Source organism: Python bivittatus, unplaced genomic scaffold (assembly GCF_059951505.1).
Source record: "Python bivittatus isolate LINGU-HERP-01145 unplaced genomic scaffold, Pbiv_v1 ctg000430_np1212, whole genome shotgun sequence".
NCBI classification, from domain to species: domain Eukaryota; kingdom Metazoa; phylum Chordata; class Lepidosauria; order Squamata; family Pythonidae; genus Python; species Python bivittatus.
Genome location: NW_028277071.1, coordinates 5,501,152 through 5,519,876, shown reverse-complemented (window position 1 = coordinate 5,519,876; position 18,725 = coordinate 5,501,152). Strand labels below are relative to the sequence as shown.

Here is an 18,725-nt window from a genome sequence, read left to right as displayed (position 1 = left end):
AACATCTCCCTAATAGATGTCCTCTTTCAAAAGACATGGAACAGGGTAGGTGATGAGAGGATAGGCTTCTTCCCCTAGAAAAAACAGATCATCAGGACACATGATTTTTGCAAAAATGAGCACCAAGGCTTGGAAAGACTGTAATAAACCCTGAATATGCCTTCTAACACATCATCTTCACAAGTCCGTTACATAGATAATGATGAGGATCTCTCTATCAATCAAATCAAATCTTTATTACAGTCATAGACCGATATAGTATTTCTTTATCATTAATTGATAGCAAAACCTTGAAGTATACTTTCTTCCTTCAATTACAAGTCTTGTGTTCATTTTAGCCATGGGGTTGATTCTAGCAGCCTCTCTATGGATAGTCTTCAATGTGTTGTTCTGCTTGCATCTTTCTGGAATATTTGCCAAACATATTGGGAACAACAAGGAAAAATCTAGAGAAGCAATAATAGCACTTCCAATCATCAAGCACAAATACAGTCTTTGCACCTACATTTAATAAATATGTTGCACAGTTATGACAACAAAGGCAAGTAAAGAATAATATCTAATATGAAATGCAAGCTCCTTGTACTGCTTTAAAGTAGGGGTGGAAAGAACATGGATCTAGATCTTCTGCCAGCAATGATGCTGTTCAACAATCTTCTCCTAGCTAAACATACCCATCTATTTCAACCATTTGTAGATCAGCAAATATTTCTCACTCCTCATTCTTTGACCTTACAACAAAATACTGCAATTGAAGGATGGGGGAAGGCAAAGGGGGAAGGAGCCAAGAATGGATGCCTGTTCTTGAGCTGAAACCAAATTCCTGGTCTGATCACCAATGATATAGCCACTACTTGCATGGATGCTCAGTGGATATACTCCAAAGTAGATCCTCAGATTCAAAATCTTTCCACTAAAGGATGCTGGTGGGACAAAAGTGAAGAAGAGAGAAAATATGAAATATAGCGAACAAAAGTCAGAATAGGAACACAGGTCAAAATCTGGTCAGCTACAAGTTCTAACTGGGTGATTCTGGGTCAGTCATAATCTAAACTACCTCATAAGTTCTATTGTGAAGCTAAAAAGGATAAGGAACCATGTATGTCATCCTGAGTAACCCATGGTATAAAATGTCATAGGTAAGTAAAAATTGACTCTGGCTTATGCATTTCAGAGATAGAACCAGTTGTTGCTGCTCCAGCTAAAATTAAAATCAAGTTTTGATTACTAGCCCCCGTTTCTACCCTTTTAAAAACCCCATGCTCCTACTAAAATCTAGAGTGGAGATCATCATTCCTGGACTTCACTGCTGATATGGATCATACTTTCTCCCAAGCTTCAGACAGATCCCAGAAGCTGTTTTTTTTTTTAAAGAGAAGAAAAGCAGAAGTTTTCTTTCACAGAAAAGGAACAAGTTAATTTGCCAAACCTTCACCCTTCTTCTGAGCTTGCAATAGTGATCATAGTTCCAGCATTAACAAAGAAAGTAATCTTCTGTTTATCAAAGGCTTTGGGATACTAACTCATGATTATACTTAAGGGAATAACTCACAGGCCATGCCCCCAAGTAGAAACAGTTGCCAAAAGAAATAATTGATCTCAGAGATAGGTCTAAAAGACAACTAGGTAGCCTCTTGGGCTATAATCTTTGAAATATTTACTTGGAAGTAATAATTTTGGCCCAGTGGTTAGCAAATCTGTCCATTTCTTGCTCTCAGTTTTCCAGTTGTTCCAATCTTACATGTAGGTCATCCCAATTCCACAATTATTGTGTCCATTTTTGTCCTGGCCCTGTCGTTGGGGAGTTGAGAGTGGAGTGCAAGCTGCTGGAACAACTCTTGATCTGACCTCTACTTTTAACCAGTTTGGTGTAATGGTTAAAGGCACTGGAGTAGAAGCCAGGAGACTATGAGTTCTAGTCCTGTGTTAGACAGAAAGCCATCTGGGTGACTTTGGGCCAGTCACACCTTCTCATCCCTAGGAAGAAGGAAATGCCAAACCACTTCCAAAAATGTTGCTAATGAGTGTTGAACCTGTTTCCTAGTCAGATAGGAGATAGCTATGAAATCCCAGTCTAGGGATCCCAAACTATAGACTAGACTGAGAAATTTAAAAAATAAAATCCTGCAAGAAAGTAAAAGTAAATTTCTTCTATACTGTTGCCAAGAAAACTACATTGACATGTCCATGAAATCACCAGGAGTCAAGCTCAAACCAAGGGAGACTTCGATTTTACTTTTTTTCCACCAGTTGATGTTGTTAGAATGGGCTTAGAATATTGAAAGCAATTTGGCCTAAATATGAAATTGGCTACTGATAATTTATCTTGTGAGACATTGTTTATCCAGAAATGTATGTTGATGAATTACTAAGTTTAAGGAACAGCCTTCCCGGACATGATTCCACTTACTGAGCTGAATATTGAGAGGATCTATTAAAGATCTTACACCCAAAGAAAGTGAAGGGAGCTTGGGCTAGAAAGCAAACATTCTCAGCGGTGGCTCCACCTTGTGCAATAGGCTACCCAGATGTGCAATTGGGTCCTATCCTCCTCGCATTTAGGAAGGCTCCTAAAACCTTCAGAACATAATAAACACGATGACAATGATGATAAAGATGATTTATATTTTTCTTACATTGTTTTAATTTTTGAGGTGTTCTTTTTTTTTTTTTTTGCTTGTATACACCACCCTTTACAATAAGGATAGGGAACTTCTATATTATTCTTAACATGTCAGAGCTTCAGTACTTAGTGTTCCTTACCACTGATCACACTGGCTGTAATTACCAGGAGCTAAAATATACGGTAGTCCTTCAGGTTTGAAGAAGACCTGCTGTTGTGCAGTTCATCTGTGAATACGGAGGTGCAGTCCCAGTCTGGAAGCACAGAGTCTAGCACAATGGGGGCAATGGAAGTCCATTGTTGTAGTAACTGTGGGTATTATTCTGTGACACTACCCACGGTTTTTGGCAGCGCCTGTCTTCAAAGCTGGCAGAGGCTTCATAGTGCAGGGCTCACCAGCGGGTTCTGTCAGCAGCCGCAGCTTTTAGTTCTCTTGGCTGGATGTCACAGTGGCATAGGGTTTCTTTCACAGCTTCTTTGAAGTTTGTGTGGCTCCATCAAGATCCCATATGCTATAGAGTAACTGGCAAGGCCAGGAACAAGGAAATCTGGTTGGATGTACAGGGCATGGTCATCCATTCTGATGACATGTCCCACCCATCCCATCTGGGCTCTGATAATCAGGGACTCAATGCTGGGGGACTCGGTGCAATCCAAGACCACCAAGTTGGAGATGTGGTCTTGCCAATGAATGCCAAGGATGGAGCAGAGAGCTGGCATGTGAAATTTCTCCAGTCGTTTGATGTGCCTTCACTATTGATGACACCTGGCTGACAAAAGTAAACAGCTTCAAATACTTGGGAAGCATCATCTTGAGTGATGGGTCTTTGGACAAAGAAATTGACTCCAGCATCACAGAGCTACTTCATAAGCAAACTACACCCATATTTAAGTGCACAGCTTGCATACCTGCTTGTGGAGGCCCTGCCTGCGATGTGGGATTGAACTAAATGATTTTATGCTGAAAATTTGTCTGCTGGAAATTGTGTTACAAAGCATAAAAAAAAAAGAAAGAAATGTAAGCATTAAAATACATGTTGCACACTACTGCAAACATATAACTAGAGGAACTAAGACAAATATCCATATCTTCACACTTTTGCTGGGATTCCCTATTTTAGAAGTGAATTATTCATGCTGCAATTGAATAGCTGCAGAGAATTTCAGCAGCTGGAGGTTTCCCCCGTCAAGGAATATAATCAAAATCAAGAATATTCTGTTGTTTTGACAGACAGCAAAATATCTTGGATAATACCTAGGCCTCTATCAAAGAATGGGGAAGATTAGCATTTAAATGAACTTCTTTTTTTAAAGATTGTGGCTTGGTGTTTGGAAAACAAACAGTTGAACAAATTTGGAACTGATGAAAATGTTCAACACAGAAATGTCATCTTCCTGTTTTTCAAATCATTCCATCTTCTCATCTCCTCTGCAGTTCTGTTGGAGGACATTGACTCTCCTCCTTCTTCATCCTCTTGAGAATTTCTGAATTTATTTTTCTCCATGTCACTGTTAAAAATCAGCAGTACACTTTCCTGCATGAAGAACTCCCTTTGCAACAAAGCTTTGGGTTTCCATATTATCAGCCCTTAATTATATCTTTGATTCATTCTGCTTTACCTGCTCTGCTTGGATTAGTGTATTTCCAGCACTGTGAACACCTCAGAAAACCAAGACCAAGACAGAAGACAGTTGAAGACCAAAGATGGTATGGGGGGATTATGAGACATAACTGCTTGATACTCCTGTGTTTGGCAATGCAAATTAGACTGAAATCTACTAAGACTGTGAAGGCAAATGGTTACAAAAAGTTGAGATCACAGTCTTTTAGTTGGCTTTGCAAAGAAAGCTGGAATACATGTGGATCCTGCCATGTGCTCCTTAAATTTTAAAATCCTCCAGTAGGTGTACCAGTTATCATGCCATAGCTCCTAAGACGACTGAAATACACATTCTTCCTTTGCAAATTAAACTATTTTGTTGCATCAGTTGGAGACTGAAGGTAGGCTTCCTTGATGTAAAAAAATGGACTTCTTTGCAGGGAAACCTGATATGTTCTTGAGTCAGATACAACAAAGAAACTGAAAACACTGGTTAAACTCTATTGAGCAATATATTCAGGCTGCGCAGCACTTCAGATTCACGTTCTATAAGGGGCTTGGGAGCATGTGGGAACATGAACATAGCCCTTGCCTGTATGCTTTATATCAGCTGTATCTTTTCCTGGGGTCATTCAGTGGCTGTTTAACAGGGTTGAAGACAGGTACCATGTTTGCACTCCCATGTACTTGGAAGTACTTTTTGGAGATCAGACCTGAAATGCTGTACAGCAAATCTCTATCTATCTATCTATCTATCTATCTATCTATCTATCTATCTATCTATCTATCTATCTATCTATCTATCTATCTATCTATCTTCTGTCACCATTTACATCTCTATTTCAAAAATAATAGAGGCCAAGGTAAAACATGGCTTTGGACCAGGTCTGGCAGTGAAAATGTAATGATAGTACTTAGGTGTTCCTAAACTTCTCAGAAGATTCTTCCCACCCTCCTGTAATTACTCTTCAGTCTGCCCCATGTTCTTCCCTATGTCTCAATCCACTTCTACTCTTAGGTATACAAGGAAATCTGGTTGGATGTACAAGAAAGTTGTTCTGAAGGGACATTCCAACTGGGTTACCAGGTGAATTCCATTCAAAGCCATATAGCACCCTATTTAAATTGCATTTTTTAAAAAAAATTATGCTCTTCAGTGATGGAACTAGGATGCATATAATATTGTCCCAACCTTTTATTCACTGAACTACCTTAAAAGGTACATTAAACTTAAGAGCGTGAGTGGTAGGAACATTAACCTGCACTGTTAATATTGCTTAGATAACATTCAAGCCTTTCACTGCACTAAAATAGGATATGATGCTGAGGATGAACGCATTTATGTATGCGTGTAAGAACATTCAGTTTGGTCTGCAACCCAACTGAATCTCTGATTTTGCTAACTGGATTACAAAGTACCTTCCAGAGAATGTCAGTATATTACATGTACTTTCTAAATGGTGGGTTGAGGGCAAAAATATATTGGCTTGTGAGGAAGTCTCTGTATTAGAAATGCTGGCTTGCCTAAAGCAGTGTGAGCATACTTGGGTAAAATTCAGCTTTGATTACCCTTTTGGCATGCTGGCCAAAATGTGTCCAGACTGACTTTATTGTTAGTAGGAAGTGTTGCATGTAGCATGGATTCAACCCAGTCTATACCTTTTCTATACTGTTTAAAGGTGTTGTGTGAAAGTCTTGATTGACCAAACCCATGATGGGCAACAAGGGTCAATAGCTATAGGTTTCTCTAGTGATGGCCAGAGCAGATGGATAATTACTTCTTGGAATATAAGAAGAATAAAGAGCATGAATTAACCAATGAAATGAATGAAGGAGAAACAAATACATTTTTCATTTAAAAAGAATGAATGAGACTGAATTGCAAAACAAATATATGAAGGAAAAATGAAAGGTTAAGAGGAAGGGGAAAACCGAGAACGGTAAGATCGGATACCTTGCTTTTAGTTGTTAATTATAATGATAACAATATTAATTTAAGGTTGTTGTTTTTTTAGTTTGATCACAAATTGCACTGATTTTATTGCTAGGTTTTTTATTTTGTTTAATTCTTGGAAGCCACTCTGAGTGCTTCTACAAACAGAAATGTATGGTTCAGATTTAATAATAAACTAAACAAATAAACGTTATGCAGTACACAAATGACTTGTTATGACCTGAACCAATCCTATCAAATAGTATTCAATGGGTAATTACATTTTTGTCTGTAATATTGGAAAGGAAAAGAGAATGCATTTATTATTCACAGCTTTGATATAATTTCTGCAGTGTCCAGAAATGAGGCCTGAGTGGAGCTGATGGAAGGAGAGAATACTACAGTGAATGAATTTATCTTTCTTGGACTGGCCACCAATCCAGAGCTGAAGATATTCTTCTTTGCATTCTTCTTAGTTGTATATAGTGTTGCTGTGCTTGGCAATCTGTTGATTGCAGGCCTTGTAGCTTATGAGCCTATTCTCCATAACCCTATGTATTTCCTTTTGGGCAACCTGTCCTTCTTGGATTTCTGCTATTCATCTATAACTGCCCCCAAAATGCTGGCTGGCTTTTTATCAAGGACCAGTTCCATCACTTATGGTGGCTGTCTTTCCCAGATCTTCTTCTTCCACTTTATTGGGGGTATCAAGATCTTTCTTCTTACCATCATGGCCTACGACCGCTATGTTGCCATCTTCCATCCCTTGCGCTATGGGGCCATCATGAATGCAAACATGTGTGGGGCACTGGTGTGGGCCTCCTGGATCGGTGGCTTTATCCACTCCATTGTCCAAGTAGCCATCATCAGACAATTGCCCTTTTGTGGCCCCAATAAACTGGATAATTTCTACTGTGATGTGCCCCAGGTGGTCAAACTGGCTTGCACTGATACTTTTGTGGTGGAGTTACTCATGGTGTCCAACAGTGGTCTGGTGACCTTGATGTGTTTTGTGGTGTTAATTGTGTCTTACTCCATTCTCCTGGCCAAGCTCAGGGCAGGGTCTGCACTAGGCCGGAGCAAGGCTATCTCTACTTGTGCATCTCATATCCTGGTGGTAACCCTGATTTTTGGACCTTGCATCTATATTTATGCCCGTCCCTTTTACAGTTTTCCCTTGGATAAAGCAGTTTCTGTTCTCTACACTGTCATCACTCCCATCCTGAATCCTTTCATTTACACCCTGAGGAACAAAGATTTCAAAATGGCTCTGGAAAAACTCAAGGGAAGACAAGGAAAATTAAGTCCCTGACTCTAGACGTGTTCTTATCATTCAAGAAAGTTCTAATCATTCCTAATTGCTGGTAACCTATACATATACATATATATATTCAACTCTAGATGTTGAGAAAGTAGATTAAATGTTTATAAAATAATGTAATTGAAACTTACATTAAACTTTTAAAACTTAGTCCAATCACTTTGATTAAAGTGAACTCAACGAAAGAGAAATATCTTGGGAGTGTTAACAGAAAATTCTTGTAATTCCCCTGCATGATAAGTCATTGGGATCCACCTCAGTTATTTTCTTTCTATTTGCCTGGAAGCTAGGCAAGAAGTGTTACAAATTGTGGAGATTCCATTCCACCTTCCAGCATCCAGTTTGGCTTCCCCTATTTAGCTCCCAAATCTCTCAGTTTTTCTACTTAATCTTTTGGCAGTTAATCTTGTCTTCTGTTCAATTATTCTCTTGGGTTAAGAATGGAAAAATTATGGTGTTTCCAGTATGTTCCAGTCAATTTGCATTCATTTGCAGATCTGGAAAGAAAGGAAAGCTGAAGAAATCAGGAGTCTAGTACCACCTTTACTGACTTTAAAGAATTATCAAAAGGTGTAAGCTTTTTTGAGCAGCCTTTCACTTCATCTAGCCAGCGAGAGTGGCTAGAATCACATAGAATTTAAATGGAGATGAGGCAGGGGGAGGGGGAACATTTGACTGTCGTCCTCTGCCAGCAACGCCCCTCTGTAATCTATGTAGAACAAATAGGACAAATCTTCCTCAAAAGAATTAATGGAACAAGGTGGACATCAGGACTAACAAGGGCAAGGTAATATCAAAGCCTTTCAACCTCCCAGAACCTTAAAGTGACCATGTTGCAAAAACAAGACTTTAACCACACCTTTGAGTGAGAGATGGCTGAACTCACATAAATCAAAAAGTTTAAGGCTGTCTCAGAAGGTCTCAACCAACACAATGGATTTTAATACATTACAATAAGGTACGGGTCATCTGTCTCACATGTAACCTGCATCTCCATAACCAACCTGTCTTTCCCTCCCTTCCCCATCCCCAGTCCTTACCCTGCCTCATTCCAGTTCAAATCCTACATCAATGTAGATATTTTATGCACCTGATGAAGGGAGCTGCAGCTCATGAAAGTGTATGCCTTTTAATAAAATTTGCTGGTCGGAAAAGCTGTTACCAGACTCTTCCTGATTTTTTGGCACCACAGACTAACATGGTTCTCCATCTACAAGGGAAGCTCAGGGTGGAATGTAGATGTTCTCATTGTGATCAGAGAAGAAGGCTGTCTGTTGTACAGTTCCTCCTCTATTCTGGGCTATCTCAGAAGAAGGAGAGTTACTTTCTTACCCTAGGGGCGGAGAAGAAATACATTTGGTTTACTGGCTATTGTAAATTTATATAATTTCTCTTTATCAAACCAATACAGTGAGGCCCCTCATGCGTTCTTCAGATTTGCCCTTCTCTGTAGTCTACAAGGAAGTTCTTCAATGAAAAAGAAAATACCCCCCAAATCTCCAAGAAACAAAGCAAGAATGGACATAATAGGAAACATTTGGCATGAAAATGTAGCATACTAAGGAAAAACTATGTTGAGTTGTACTAGCAAAAAGATGTTATGTTAGGCAAAAATTGTGGCCAAAAATGCATGGGTACAAGGAAATATACACAGAAGTATATGGTGTTTGATGCTGGCCTATGACCAAAATAAAGGTTTTATTTGACTTGGTATATACAGAACATAGTGATAACTTTTTAAAAACAGTCCTAAGATAAGATGGAATGGTACATATTGATATTAAGATTTAAACCATGAGAAACTGAGGGAAAACCAAACATTCATTATGCTTTATGCCAAATTAAAAGATACTTATGGTTATTTCTGATGCCTTTAGATGCTTTTTCTAACCCATACATTGTAAAATTTACAATTTTAAAGATTGCTTTTCAAAGCTGATTTTTTAAAAAAAATTAGAGGGAATTATAAGAGAAAATTTCATATCCTAGGCAGAGGGAGATTCAAAAATTAAAACCAATATACATTTCACGAACAATCCAAATTTTAGCACTGTATTTGTATAAGGGCTGAACCTTTGCTATTTATGTCTTTTTTAATGAGGGTGATTTCTGGTTGAATTGGATATATGCCATTCTGTCTGTATTTGGCTAAAGTCAGAGTAACCATTCATAAATAAAACATAACCAATCTAGTTCTTATCCTATGCACATATCACCCAACTACTCATAAAATCAGGAAAGAACATCTGTTCCCCACTCATCTACCATGTTGAATAAGGCAGATTCAAGCAGCAAATAATGCCCCCCACCTTTTCGCAGGACTATTGATACTTCAGTGGCCCTTGAGATAACTATATTTCCCAGGCGTTACTTATAGCATTGGCCAGCCCAATGGAAGCATCTAGCCATCTTTAGTATCTAAGCAGGGCGGACCTAATTAGCACTTGGATGGGAGATCAGCTGGAAATACTATGGTAGTAGGCTAGGCGGGGAGATAAAATTCCTCTCCGAAGAAGGCACTTGCAAATTACTTCTGTACCGTTGTCAATACATGGAGGTGTTCATGAAGTAATCAAGAGCTGAGCTTGATCTGAAGGAGACTTTAAGAATTGCTCACTGCTACATAACAACTAGCACCTCACAGGAAAGGTGGAGATCTTTTTTTTTTTTTAAGGACAGTAAGTGACCTTAAAGGTACAAGGCCTGTGGTGGTGAGGATGATAGGAAAACCGCTTTCGGCAGATTGGATTATTTGTTCTTCTAGCTTCAGGTTTTTGAGGTTCTTGCTCACATTTGGAATTTCTAGAGCATTTGATGGGTGTGCTCACAAAATAGCAGCAGGAATAGTTGTGGCTACACAAAAAATGAACTTTATTGGTGAAGTTCTTCCTACCTAGTGGTGACGAAGTTGCTTTTCTACCAGTTTTGCTTCCTATCACCCCAGCTTACCTTTGTCTTTCTGAGAGGGTAGATAGGCATATTCCCAAATAAAGCACTAAGCTGTAGCCAGTCACCATTAGTCTACTGCAGTGTTTCTCAGTCTCAGCAACTTTAAGACATGTGGACTTCAACTCCACTCTAAGTTGAAGTCCAAAGTTGCTGAGGTTGAGAAACATTGGCCTACAGGTTTACAAGGCCCTTAACCTATTCTTGCAAATAAATATGGTGCAAGAATCCAGGCCTTTGTTTTGCAGGTTGCCTGCTTCCTTGTTTTTAGATATAAAAACACCTAAAAGAACAGTTAAGGCCAATGAGGTAGGAAACCTGGCAATTTTGAAGGTGAATGGTTGCAAGTCTTAATCTAATATTGCCCACTCAGACCAGGAGTTGTTTTCCAAATTCTCAGGCAGATAGTCTTTCTTCTTTCCTCCTTTCTAATCCTTTTTCATCTGGAGCCCTTAAACTGGAAACTGAAGCTGAGAGCTCAGTGCTTCTTCCAAGGCCTTAAAAATATAAACATAAGAAAAAAACAAAACAAAAACCCTCATTTGTGGTCCTGTAACTTTCCCTCCAAGGTCTTCAATCTGAGAAGAGTCACTTTGGTTTATCCAAGGTCAGGGCTGGCCAAGGATATTTCCTGCTTTGCTCCTGAACTTCCCCTTGTAGCTAATAATCATATTTTTTCCTATGGTATTTGCGTCTGTACATGATGCAGATATTTACATAATAAAAAACTTGCAAATGGGGAAAATAGACAGAAGTTCCTTTAATGTCATCATGTTGTTCACAAACCCTTCATATTTTTCAGCTCTGAGTGTAACCTTTAGATCTACCTGGGGATCTCCTTAAAATTTTGTCTCCTTCATCTCTCGTGGGAAAAAGACAAGGTGCACTTTTAATGATTCCCGACACAATTCACATATCATCTAGTTGTCTACTGTGATCCCTTGAGTGCTGCCTGATTCTAGATTCTTAAGCCTATTATGTTGTTGCATTTTCTAGATCAATCTATATGTTGTTGAGAAGATGTTCCTCCCAGAGCAGCGGATCTTTTGTTGGTAGAAAGAGTTGCTTCCTCTCTTCCACTCTTTGTAGCTGGTAGGTATTACTAAAGGCTTTGTTAATCACAATAAATGGAGTTCTGAGATCAGATTATCCATTCATATCAAATGCTCCTTTATTTTAAAATAGCAGTTTACCTCACAGAGGATGCTCCATACATGCAGTAAGAAATAGTTGGCTTTAACAGTTGTATTTCCACAACAACCTGTAGAACAGAACCATACTATCATTTAATTTTGAATTTTTCTTCTAGCATCTTTAATTCGGTAGCAGGAGTTTTACCTGAAGAATAAAATTTTTTTTAAAAGATGAATATTGTATGAGAAATATATAAGTTATCAGTAAAGGGCAATAATAAGAGTTTGTTAGGAATCAAGATTAAGGACATTGCCAGAAACAACATCTGAGACAAACAATAAATGAAGAAAAAAAAAGACAGGATGCTCCTGGTTTTGGACCTTTTGTCTGATGTAAGAGTAAATGAAGAATCATGGGAGATGTGAGTAATAAAGCAAAGTGTGTTTAGAGAGAGAGGAGGGAACAATTTGAAAAACAACATCAACAAATGCAGTGACAAAAAGAGTATTTTATTTTCAAGTGGGAGGAAAACCAGGCTGTAGTAGAAACGTATGAATTGCATTCTTATTATATGATTCCACTTAAGGATCTCAGAGAGCATTCATGGAGCTCTTCTCTTCTGCCTTCACAATAATCCTCTTGGAATAGATCTTCCAAGTGAGTGTTTCTCTGGCCCAACCTCTATGAAAGGCAGAAGAATGAACCAACAAACTTCCATTCGATCACAGGCTGTAGCTTTTCACCACGAAGCTTCTGAAGCCCTAGGGTAAAATGGCTCTGGCCTCCAAAATATGGGTTTGTCCTTTTTGACAAAAGTGAAAATAAGGCTTATAACAAGCAGCTCTTCTCCTCCTTCTCCTTCTCCTTCTCCTTCTCCTTCTCCTTCTCCTTCTCCTTCTCCTTCTCCTTCTCCTTTGAAGAATCTTTTTTACAGAATGAAAACAGTACAAATTTAAAGAAAAAAGTGATGTGAATAAGAAAGAAATAAAAGAGACAGAGAAAAAGAAAAGATATAAAGAAGCAGCTCCTGATCTTCTTTACAGCAGTTATAAATGCATTTATATTTTATCCTCTCTTTCTAAGGTTATATTGTGACCCTTCTTTCCATATTCTACTCTTTCTAATTGTCAAACCCATAAATCACAAGTTCAGTTTTTTCTGTTTTCAGCAAAAACTCCATAAAGCGTATCCAGTCATTAACAAATGTAGTTAATGCCTTTTTCCTAATCAAAGAAGACAATTTTACCATCTCTGAAAATTCTGTCATCTTTAACACTTCCTCCATTGTGGGTATTTCAGAGTCTTTCCACCTTCGTGCATATAATAATTTCACCGCAGTTGCCATGTACAAAAATAATCTTCCACGAGTCTTTTCTAGTTGTCTGTCCATTAGTCCCAGCAAGAAAAGTTCGGGGTTCAGCTGAATATTAATCTTTAAAATTCTTTGTATTGCTATATGTATTTGAACCCAAAATTTTCTAGATTTTTTCTGGGGTCTTCTCCCAGACAGAGAACATAAAAAGTGGATTTAGCTCAACTGAGGTAATTTGTCTGTCTTGTTCTGATGGGTGAGGTTATCCAGCACCCCTTTGGAAGACTTTGCTATTTATTAATTAAAGAGGTCAGAGACTGGGAAATCTTTGGCATGTAAAACTTTTGCTCTGCTTAGCATTCTTCTGCAAAAGGGAAAGGAAGAGAAATGGGACTGAGAAAGAGGCAGATCGTAGACAATCCTGCCTCCATTACAATCTTGGAAACACATTTGATTGGTGTATGTGTTTGGTTTTTATCCTATTTTTACTGTAGTTTATATTGTTTTATTATATTTTAATATTTATTGCTATTTTATTGTGAACCGCCCAGAGTCACTTTTTGTGAGATGGGCGGTATCTAAATTTGAGATATAAATGAATGAATGAATGAATGAATGAATGAATGAATGAATGAATGAATAAATAAATTTGATTTACCACTGCATTGCACCTATGAAGCAGGCTGTGGGTAGGAACAACACTAACCCAAATATACAGTACTTAAAAAAAAAAAAGGCTTAAAGAATATTGTTAAAATGTATTGGCAAGAACTTCAGAATAAAAAGTTGGAATACCTCATGTTAACCAATCAAAGATTAAGAGTCTTAAAGAACATCAAGCAAGTTTTCTTACAACTTTAAGATGACATTAATTCTGCAACAAGTTTTATTTTTCATGTTTATGCAACACCTCAGAGAATCTTTTAAAAGGCTTGGCTGTCAACTTTTAAATGACCTTGTGTTTAAAAAGCAACTCTGTTGTAGAAATTAATTCTAATTAGAAACCATTCTTGGATTATAATTTTATATACCTGGACTTGTGCCGTATCCCAAATTTGGATATTGTATTATAATTCAATATATAACTTCCAGAATTACCCAATCCAAAAATGTCTTGTTTGTTACTTATAGTTTTTATTACTGATTTGTACTGTGTTAACCAAACACTTTCAGCTTAAATTTCAATACTCAGGTTTTGTTTAGAAAAAGGATACGATATATTTTACAATATCATAAGTCTCTAATGATATACTGTAATATACTAGTATTTATGATACTTTAGATATGTGGTATACCCACTTGTTTTTCACTATTTTTTACCTTATCATTCTACCTTTTTACATGTTCTGTATTTCTTCTTGTTTATATTCTTTCAAAAAATCTTAATTAGAAAAATTACTCTGAAATTGTAAAATGATGGATAGGTATTTATGCATATGATATGGTCTGCCCCACAATCATTCTGTTCTGGTTTTATATTGATACATTTGTTAATATGGTTTTGGAAAAGTAATATAGTTTAAAGATAGGAATGTGATTTTGAGTTATATTTCAAAAATTTGGAATTTATCAATCTATGAAGGACTATGGGTTTCTCAATCATGGGCATAGCAAAATTAATTTCCTTCCTTCCTTCCTTCCTTCCTTCCTTCCTTCCTTCCTTCCTTCCTTCCTTCCTTCCTTCCTTCCTTCCTTCCTTCCTTCCTTCCTTCCTTCTCTCTCTCTCTCTCTCTCTCTTTCTTTCTTTCTTTCTTTCTTTCTTTCTTTCTTTCTTTCTTTCTTTCTTTCTTTTGCTGGAAGATAGTGCCACACTGATATTACAGTTTTGAATTGATGATATGTATTTGCTTTATGTTTATGAACTGGCTTTTTATCAGTGTAATGCACCATTTCTCAAATGGTAGATTGCAACTTGGGGGTGGATAAAGGATATTGTAAAACAATGAATGTTAAGTCTTCAAAGTTTCATCTTCATTAACCAGTGTAGCTTCACTAGGAGAAACAAGGGGCATCAAAAACCTGCCAATGTTTTGCAAGTTGCAGTAGTTTAAGAGAAGCTGATTTAAGGCAAGAAACTACCCTTTTCTTTCCGTCTTCTGCCTGACTTTTAGTGAGCTAGAAGAGCTGGCTTCAAAATGAAACCCAGATTTCAGGAAATATATCAAAGTGAGCAAGCCCATCCTTCCCATTAAATATATGATTCCATCTGAGTTGTTTTTGCTTATTTCCAATGAAACATTTTTTATTATCATTTTCATGAAGGTATAAGATCTTGCCATTGTTTTGTTTGCTCTATAGATTAAAATCTAATGATTAAAAATAAGTGACGTATTTATTTATTTCCCAACTCTAACCCGCAATGAAATAATTACCTTATTCCCTGAAAGAATTGTACACATCTAAATCAGAAGGCCATACAATTGCAAATATAATGAGAACTCTTAATATAATAGAAAAACTTATCACAATTCTACTTTGTCATCAAGGCTTAATGGTATGTTTAAAAACTGAGCTGTTTACTATGTACTATAACATTGTCCTTTTCTCTTTTCTCTTCCTCCTCCTTTTCCATTCTCTGTTTGTTTTCTGTTTGTTTTTTCCTTTATTTCTGTAAATATTTTCCATCTTCTACTAGTTCTACCTTTCATAAAGTGGTGGAAAGTAAAATTGTTGGAGGGGTATGTGAATTATTTGTCTCCAGTTTATGCCAATCCTCTCTCTTATTAATTCAGTTGAACAATTTCTTATCTCCCCTTCTTTTCCCACCATTTCTTCATTTTTGCCTCCTCCATTTTTCTTTTGTAGGTGGGTACAAGACCATAAGTCTCACTGAAGAAAATGAAGAGTGGAACAAGAGTGATTGAATCTATAATGGTAGAGTCACCATCTGCCTCAGCTCACCCACCATCTACAGGAGTGAGGAACAGTTCCTATGTGACTGAGTTCATCCTGACAGGTCTGTCCCATGAACGTGGCATCCAACTCTTTCTCTTTGCTCTCTTTCTCATGTTTTACCTCATTGTCTTACCAAGCAATGTGCTGATCATTATTACCATCCGAGGAGACCCACACCTCAACTCCCCAATGTATTTCCTATTAGCCAACCTGGCTTTTTTGGACATCTGGTATTCATCCATCACTGCTCCCAAGATGCTGGTTGATTTCTTTGCCAAGCGCAAGGTCATTTCTTTTGGGGGCTGCATTGCTCAACTTTTCTTCCTCCATTTTGTGGGGGCTGCAGAGATGTTTCTGCTCACTGTCATGGCTTATGACCGCTATGTTGCCATCTGCAGACCTTTGCACTACTCAATCCAGATGAGCCGGCGACTTTGCATCATATTAGTGATGGCTTCCTGGGCTGGAGGTTTTATCCATTCCCTCCTTCAGGTGGTGCTGATTGTCCGCCTCCCATTCTGTGGGCCCAATGAATTAGACAATTATTTCTGTGATATCACCCAAGTACTGAGGATCACCTGCACTGATTCCTTCACTGAGGAGATGGTCATGATCTTCAGCAGCGGCCTGATTTCTGTGGTCTGCTTTGTGGCTCTCTTGGTCTCCTATGCCTTCTTGCTCACCATGCTAAAGAAGAATGTGGGTGAATCAGCTAGCAAGGCCCTCTCCACCTGCTATTCTCACATCACCATTGTCATTTTCATGTTTGGTCCTGCTATCTACATCTATGCCCGTCCTTTTGATGAATATGCACCTGATAAAGTGGTCTCTGTCTTCCATACCATCATTTTCCCTCTCCTAAACCCCATCATTTATACCCTCAGGAACAAGGAAATAACTACTGCCATGAAAAAGGTGGTTCAGAGGTGCCTCCTCTGCAAATAATACATAGGATGATATTTACTCTTCCTGTGGATTTATAAATTGCCTCTCCTGTTGCAACTGAGATCAGCTAAGGCTGATGGTAAATATCACTTAAAACTTTAGTGAAAAAACATGTAACAAAGAAATAATCTCCCCTACAATAAATTATGAGAGTGACATAAAAATGGTCTTCTGTGTAATGAAGCACAAATGTTGGATGGGCCTCTGTGTTTATACTGCCTTCTCATGGTGCATCTGTGCATGTTTTGTGTGAAAACCACACAGCGAGCTACATATGCTCAGCTCTGAGTCACATGACTGGGACAGAAGAGGGAGAAGTGCTTAGCATGGAGCAGTCAGCAGCATTCCAAGATGCGGCTCCAAAGCTTCTTCCATTGGAGGAACTGGCAGGTGTCAGAATGGCTAATGCAGTTCTGGGCTGCATCAGAGTTGCACCAAAGACTCATTATTGTTGCTTGCTTTTATCTTCTTGTACATCACCAAGAGCTATTGCTATGTGATAGACAGCCATGTAAATTGTATAAATACATGCGTACATACATACATACTGTACATACATACATAAAATCCCTCTCTACTTGGCACTGGTGAGACCACATTCTCATAAGACCATTGACAGATTAGAACATAAGCAGAGGATAGCAGTGAAGATGATCCTTGGGCTTGAGGACATGTCCTATGAAGGTAGGTTGAAGGAACTTGGGATGTTCAATCTAAAGAGAAGGGGGGAAGACATGTATAATGTCATGTGGGAGTGACCTTGGGAGACAGGAGGAAGAGCTGCAAACTGGACAACTGGCATATAAATATTTCTCAGCCCACAGAAAGAGAAAGGGCGTGGGAAGTGTTTCAAAAGGGACCCTCTCTAGTTTTCCAGAGAGTAAAAGGAAAGGAGTAGGAAAATACTTTCCACCTTGCAAGATTCTATTAATGTAACCTTACAATAAAGGTAGAGTTAATACTCATGGTTGTGCTTCTCGCCTGGACTACGACGTCAAAGGCCTAACAACATGATATCCATGTTCAGATTTATAAAGAGAAGCTACAGGGAAGATGCCCAAAAGCTCTTTTCCATGGAGCCAAAATTTAGGACATTGGCGCAGCGGCTTAATGACGCCGAAAGTTGCCGGCCAGAAATGGCTGACGCTTCGGCGATTCGAGTCCAGCCTTCGCGTTAAACAGGGTGAGCTCCTGTTTCCTCCCCCCAGTTCCTGTCAACCCAACAGTTCGAAAACTTACGTGAGTAGATAAATGGGGACTCTCACTCCGGTGGGAGGAAAAATGCTGGCGCGGTGCCTTGCAAAAAAAGGAGTGGGGAGCAGTTGCCGGTAAGCGCGAAAAACCGCGTGCGCCCGAAAAGGGCGCGAAGCAACGGAAACCCCGCCTCCTGCGCTCACCAGCTGGGCTCTGCCCTAGGAAGGAGGCTCTGGCAAACCACTTCCAAAAACAGTTGCCTTGAAAACTGCAAAGGACTTGTCCAAAAAGCAGTCACTGCAGGGTCAGCCATGACTGAGCGCAGACAAAAAAAAAAAAAAAAAAGTTGTGACTATTTCGATTTTGTGTAAATATAAGAAAAACATCCTGGTGGTAAGATATGTATAACTATGGAATAGTCATTTGATGGGGGTTGTGAATTCTCCACCTCTGATGCTTTTTGAGAAGAAGGTGGATAGTCACCACTCATGTATGGTTTACTTGGCTTTCTTACACATTGCAGATGGTTTGACTAGTCAGGAATTCTTCATTTTTTCTTGCCTTGGAGAGTCTGGTGAAACCTACAGACCTCTTCTCATAAAAATATATTTAAATGCCTGAAATAAAATACATAGTTATAGCTTGTATTACAAAGGAAAGTAATCATGTTCAGATGCGGTTATCAGAATGTTTAAAAAATCACAAATATGTAATAGAGTAATATACGTGCTTCTTTATTAATCCATTAAATCAATAACAAGACAAGCTAACGTTCATTTAGAGGTTAGGGAAAACCAAGTTCTATTCTTCTGTTCCCTTCC

At 38.4% G+C, this 18,725-nt stretch overlaps 2 protein-coding genes across 2 annotated transcripts; both read left to right on the top strand.

Moving 5' to 3' along the window:
• Nucleotides 1–6,512: 6,512 nt before the first annotated feature.
• LOC103059533 (olfactory receptor 4D5-like) lies at nt 6,513–7,469 on the top strand. The gene has a single exon (XM_025175952.2). The coding sequence runs from the start codon at nt 6,540–6,542 to the stop codon at nt 7,467–7,469; it is 930 nt and encodes a 309-aa protein (XP_025031720.1). The 5' UTR covers nt 6,513–6,539.
• Nucleotides 7,470–15,708: 8,239 nt separating this feature from the next.
• On the top strand, nt 15,709–16,710 carry LOC103059286 (olfactory receptor 4M1-like). Its single transcript, XM_007442663.1, has one exon. It carries the CDS (start codon nt 15,709–15,711, stop codon nt 16,708–16,710), a length of 1,002 nt encoding a protein of 333 aa, XP_007442725.1.
• The last annotated feature ends 2,015 nt before the right edge of the window (nt 16,711–18,725 follow it).